Consider the following 6689-nt stretch of genomic DNA (forward strand, 5'->3'; position numbering starts at 1 on the left):
GCAAACTAGTGATCAGGTCGAGGTCTCCAATAAGGAGATCAAACGGATTCTTGAAAAGACAGTCTGACCAAACCGCAAGGACTGGTCCCAGCACCTTGATGATGCCATGTGGGCTTATAGGACTGCTTTTAAGACCTCGATTGGCATGTCTCCTTATCGATTGGTTTTGGAAAAACCATGCCATCTCCCTGTTGAGTTGGAGCATAGGGCATATTGGGCTATCAAAAAGTTCAATTTTGATATGACTCAAGCTGGTGCTGAGAGGAGATTACAGTTGAGTGAGCTCGAGGAGATACGAAATGAGGCCTATGAGAGTGCCAAGATTTACAAGGCTAGAAACAAGCAGTTTCATGATCAGCACATTGTTAGGAAGCAGTTCGAGCCTAGTCAAAAAGTGTGGCTTTACCATTTGCGTCTCCATCTTTTTCCAGGCAAATTAAAGTCAAGATGGGATGGTCTGTTTATTGTGCATAGGGTGTTCCCACATGGAGCAATAGATCTTTTGGGCCCTCGCACGGGTAGCATTTTCAAAGTCAATGGGCAGCGGCTGAAGCCCTATATTTCAAATATTGTGATAAGGCAAGACATCGAGGATGTCGATCTCGTAGAAGCATAGGGTGCACGCAGGTTTGTATGTTGTACCATTCATAGGATCTTGTGAATATTCATAGAATAGTATCTTGTTTGTATTGTTTTGTTTTCATGTGTTCCATGTGCATAATGAATAGATCATGAGTATGTGTAGGCATACATTTATATTTCATGTGAGGTTGTTTTTTTCTCTTTTCCTCATTTATTGCATCTCATATGCATTCACTTAGTTTCATATAAACATTGGGGGAGTGTCACTGGGACAGTGTCATTCAAGCAAGGAGGAGGGTGTAGTTTGTACACCCTGATATTTTTGTCTACATGCTTGCATATGTTTACACATCTTTCATGAAAAGTAGGTCTTTAAAGAAAGAGTTTGAACTTATATGAATGTTATTCAAAATCTAATGTTTTTAAAGGATTTTTAAACCCCATGAAAAAATTTTCTAATATGAATCTAAAAATTGTGGTTGTTTATGTAGATTTCAAAGAAATGACGATAGATGCATGTTAGAGTTTATTTTGAATCACAAATATGAATATGCACAGTGTTATTTTTGAAAAACTAAGCAAATAAACAATAGCTCAAAAAGTGTAAAAGAGCATGTGTTAGGTTGTTTGGATATATTTCACAATCTTTAGTAGTTGGGCTCAGACGCAAGTTGAAGCATTTGAATTTCATATCGAAAAAGAGAGTGAAAATCTTCGTGATCCATAGTAGCTGAGAGCAGACGCAAGTTGAAGCATTTGAGTCTCATGTTGAAAAGGTGAATGAAGGAAGTCACTTTTGTATCCTAGTCAATATCTTTGACCTATATTAAGAAAGTATAAAAGATATTGGCATTGCACAGAGCATAAAAGCAGAACATACGCAAGCCATAAAATAAAAAAAGTATGCAAAAAGAAAAAACGTAAAAAATTAAAAATCAAGAAAAAGAAAAGAGCTTAAAAAGAAAAAGTTCACTGCTTAGAAGTGTGATTGAGAAAACCTGTGCAGAAAACATAGGAGTGAGAATGAATAAATAAAAACATGTTTTTATTTGATTTTCTAAGAATAAAACATAAATAATTGTGATATTTAGAAAAGTGAAAGAAATCTTTTTATTCTGTGGTGGTATATAAAAGACTCTAATTATGTTTTGATTACGTAATGATAGGAAATATTTATAAAAACAAAGTCTTTAACTACCTACTGCTTGGGAATATGTGTAATATTATGCAGACATGACAGGGATGTTTATGGGTAGCATCACTGCAAACCCTCACGAGACCTCACTCGTCCACTAGGGTAACCCAGGGGTTGAAAGAGCTTGTTGCATGTGCTAAATGCAACCGTGATTCCTACGAAAGTGAGTTAGTGTGAATAGTGTTGATTCTTGAATTTTTTCAGTTTGCTCGAGGACTAGCAAACAATAAGCATGGGGGTATTTGATCATGCATTTATTTTAGCATTTAAATCATTAAATTATGCAATTATGCATGATTCAATATAAAATCACATTGAAATCCTAAGTTTATTATTAGTTTTGAGAAAACATGTGAAATAAATAAATAATGAAAAATGCATTGGAAAATGAGTTTATTTTGCAATTTATGTTATAGTTTATTATTTGCAATTAGTTGAGTAGGTTAAGCTAGAAAAAGAAAGAGGAAAAGTTTTTAAAATTAGTTTTAGCTTTAGTTTTAACAAATATAGTGAAATAGAGCATTTTAGACAATAAGTTTTCTAGGGAGGTTGTCTTTAGAATTACCGAGAATAAAATGGGGGGTTTTCATAATTTTCATTAAAATACCCTAAAATGGGTTTTAAAAGCCCACGTAAGGGGAGAGGAGGAGGGGTCTTCTCCCATGCGCATGAGCCCTCTCTCCTTCCCCTTCTCTCCCATCTGGATTTCCTTCCCTCTCTTTTCCCTTTCTCCTTCTATTTTCCCTCTTCTCCTTCTCCTTTCCCTCTTCTCTGGTGGAGTGTTACAGTCCAGCGACGGTGCATACGGTGGAGGCCACCTTTCTCCCAACCAAATTTGTAAGTCTCTCACGGTAAGGTATTTTCTTCTTTCTTCTGTTTGTTTTTTCTTCTCCTTTGCTCTTTCTTCTCTACTGCATCTTATTATCATTTCCTGTGAGCACATCAACATCTTACGCATTAGTTAGATCTGCATCATATTAAATAATCTAGCCATTGCATATTGTGCATGTTGTGTATTTTTCAGAGTGTTTTGCATACATTTTTGTGCTCAGATCATCTTTGCATTTGTGTGTTTTATATCATCTGCATATAGCATCGTTGTATGTTTAATTTCAGCTTCGTCATTTTAGTTTAGTTCATATAGTTCATCACATATAGCATCTTGCATACTCTGCAATTGTTGAGACAACGTTGCGGTGAAATTCACCTGAAATTTCAAGTAGCATTGACTTATTCAGCATCCATTAGCTTCATCAAGCATTTGCCGTGCACGATCCAATCTAATTCACTGGGAAATCCTACTGGATTTACCATGAATTCATAAACAGAGCTAATCCTCTGGAATTCCTCTTCATTTGTCGGAATTCCGTTGTGCTGCCGCGAACTACTCTGTTTTGATTTGAGATTTTCTTCTGAGTTCACGATCCAGCAAACCTGCTAAGAATTGATCAGCAGAGTCGATCTGCTGGGTGTCTGAGCAGCAGATCAGAGTTCAACCGTGGTTGTATTAGTAGTCAGACTATTTTAGAATTCTTCCTTTACCGTATAACTATTAAGCCCATAAGTAGCTTACATTTTTCTTATTTAGTTACCGCAATACATTAACCTTGATTCATTATGGCATTTACATTAGTTATTTTGTAATTGGTTAGGCTTAATAGTTAATTTGGTTTTCAATTAACGTTTTCTTGAATTCACATGGTTAGTTTCCTTTATATATAGTATGTCAGTTGACGTTAACTCCTTTCATATAGGTTAGATAACATGTTGCATTAATCTTGTTTTTCTTATTTACATTAGTTATTCATGTTAGACGTTGAGTACATTAATCTGAATACATTAGTATGCATTTTATATACCTCTTTTGGTCCAGCATTAGTTTGATTGCATCAATTGTTTACTGTAATTTTCTTTTTACATTTTCCTCTGTTCAGTATTTGTTCTTTTATACATGTTTCATTTTTTTTATATATAGGTTGTTCATGTATTAGTCACTTAGTTCATTTGGTTGCTTATTCCATAGATCAGTTTACATCATTAGTTGTGATTTAGTCAATGTAAATTAATGTTTTCCATAGTTTGTTAGTTAGGTGTTTTGTCTTCTAGTGTAGCATTTAGTTCATGTTTACAGTATAAATTATTATTAGTTCTTGCTCTAATAGGTTGAAGTAGTTCAATTGTTTCGTTCTCTTGTCTGTTAGTACTAGTATGTCATAGTTAGTGCATGCCTTTATTTCAGTTTTTGTGATTTTTCTTTATATTTGTCGTTAATTTTCTTGTAGATTTCTCTTTTCTGCGGCGTGTTTTGTTTGTGTTGTGCAGGAATGCATGGAGCGAGAGCAAGCGAGTGGTACTTTGTTGCGCGTATCTGACACGCAATGTGAGGCACGAGCATAGAATATTGTTTTTTTTTCTTTAGATTAGGATTTGAATTTCATTTAATTTTTTAGTTGTAATAAAATCATTTTAAACCTTCACGTAGGGTAAACCTTTGATGTAATAGCTAAGTAGTTCTTTTTTCTTTGTGTTTTTATAATTTTGGCAATAAAGCATAGTTAGTTGAGTGTTGAATACAAAGTATTACCCGTTCCTTGAGTTTGACCCAGACTCCACCACTCGTGCGAGCCGAATTTTATTTTTGGTGTCTGGCTTTCACGTTGTTTTTATACAAAATATCAATTCTCAAAATCGTTTTCTAAAAGAGACATCAGTGCGCGCATAAATTGTATGTCCTTCTTGGTGCAATGTCGGTGCTATCAGCTATTTCAGCAATTGTAGCATGAGCTTCAGTTACTTTACGATGTGACTTTAACATAGGAGTCATAAATGAAGTTGCTAAATCATGGTTATGATCACTGATTAAAGTACAAACTATGTATTTTTCATTTGGAAGTCTTCTTAACACTATTCTCGGTGAACATCCACATCTTGAATTTGGTTTGCTCCTTGTTGGATTTCCACTTGACTTCTTTCAACCTTCCTTCGAACAAACATGTCTTTCTTACCACGACTGTGCATTTTTTGACCAAGAATACCTTCTAACACTGAAGTCAAGTTTTAAGACATAATCATTGTAAAATTTATATGCAGCTTCCTTATTATTAAACTGCATTCCTTCTACGGGAACATAGTCAAGTGTACTATCATGTACATTCTCAGTGCTTGTACCTTTATCAAGTGTATTATCATGATCGTCTACCTCATTATCGAATTGCATTTCTTCTGCTAGAACATTCAAGTCAAGAGTGAATCCAGTGCCTGCACCCTTCTTATCATGTGCATCATTAGTGCACATGTTCACTTCTTCATGTGCGTCATTAGTACAGGTGTTCACTTCTCCATAACTTTCCAATGATTGAGATAGATCAGCTTCACTGCAACCAGATGATAAGCTCACCACTGTCATAAGCAAGATATCAATTTGTGTTAGCCAGCGCATACGTTTACTACGATTTAATCAAGATGCATATAACAACAGATACCGATAAGGTTAAGCAAGTCAAATAAACGATTGAATGAATCACAGTATAAAAACAACAGCGATTTGTTATTTGCTTATATTATGCATCGAGTTATTATTTACCATGTCAATAAAAGAAATAATTTGTCGTATATATATGTTGACGATAGTGATTCACGTGACAGCGATTTAATTATATCTACGACGCTGTAAAGCGATTTCAATAGAAATCGCTAAATGAGCAACGATTTAAATACGAAAATCACCACCGCAAGTGCGCAATAATGTATTTCCGCACACACACATTTTTAAATTCTTTCTACAAATATCTTACAAATCGATACTAGAAGACACATAATATCTTATAAATCGATATACATATCGCATAATATATTACAAATTGATACGACAATTCAGCATAATAGCTTACAAATCGACACTACAAAATACATAATGTCTTACAAATCGATATACATATCGCAAAATATATTACAAATCAATACAGAAATTCAACATAATAGCTTACAAATCAATATTAACAAACAAAACAATATCTCACAAATCGGTAGTATGTTACTACAACCGTGATTTGGGATACATTGCATATATTGAGTGAATGGACGATACTAGATGGGGTAGAGGCCCTTCCTCGTATCTGTAAACAAGCATTCTTGTCAACAGGTCCCAGCGTCTTACAAGTATCTTTAATTTTCAAATCGTCGAAAAAACAAGATCCACCTGCAATAACAAAGCAACGCCTTAATGGCACTCACAACGACATACGTTCTTCAACAATAGCATGATGACATGGAAAGGTACTCACGACGCCTTAATGGCACTTGTTAGAATGTTTGTGCGTCATTGTTTTTTTCCATACTGCCTAACGAAAATGAAGAAGAAGAGAATACTGTAAAAAGAGATGGCCGACAAATGCCCCTATAATGCCCACCAATGATCAAACCAGTCGATCGATTTATAGTTATCTCCATGAGCTAGGAACGAACCCGGGAATGTTTTGTAACACAAGGCAGGAACGAGAAGGTGGCAATGTGTTGTAACACAAGCTGAAAACCAAAGCGAGAACCTGAACTCGAGACGACGGCAAAGGGTGCTTCGGTAGCAGCAAAGGATGGTAAAGAGTGCATCGTCAAAGGGAGCTCATCTTACAGTAGATGGTGCAAACGAAACGTTTGGACTTTGAAGAGTTAACGTCATCCTCAACTTTCTGGATGGAGGACATTTTTGTTCTTTTCTTGAATCATCGTTTCTCTTTTTTGGATGGAAGGCATTTTTGCCCTTCTCAAACCGTCGTTTTATGGCCAGAATGGATAGTTAAGTCTTTGCAACCGCACCAAACTCTGATGCTGACACACACAGGGATACGAGCCCCACGTGTTCATATATGTGACGCTCATTCGAACCCCCGAACATGCACTGTAGCAAACCGTGTGT

At 35.6% G+C, this 6689-nt stretch overlaps 1 protein-coding gene across 1 annotated transcript; it reads left to right on the forward strand.

The window, feature by feature from the left end:
* The first annotated feature begins 241 nt into the window (after window positions 1-241).
* LOC149822249 (uncharacterized) lies at window positions 242-616 on the forward strand. Its single transcript, XM_089980243.1, has one exon. The coding sequence runs from the start codon at window positions 242-244 to the stop codon at window positions 614-616; it is 375 nt and encodes a 124-aa protein (XP_089836369.1).
* The last annotated feature ends 6073 nt before the right edge of the window (window positions 617-6689 follow it).

This window comes from Nuphar pumila, chromosome 11 (genome assembly GCF_984573655.1).
Source record: "Nuphar pumila chromosome 11, dmNupPumi1.hap1.1, whole genome shotgun sequence".
NCBI classification, from domain to species: Eukaryota; Viridiplantae; Streptophyta; class Magnoliopsida; order Nymphaeales; family Nymphaeaceae; genus Nuphar; species Nuphar pumila.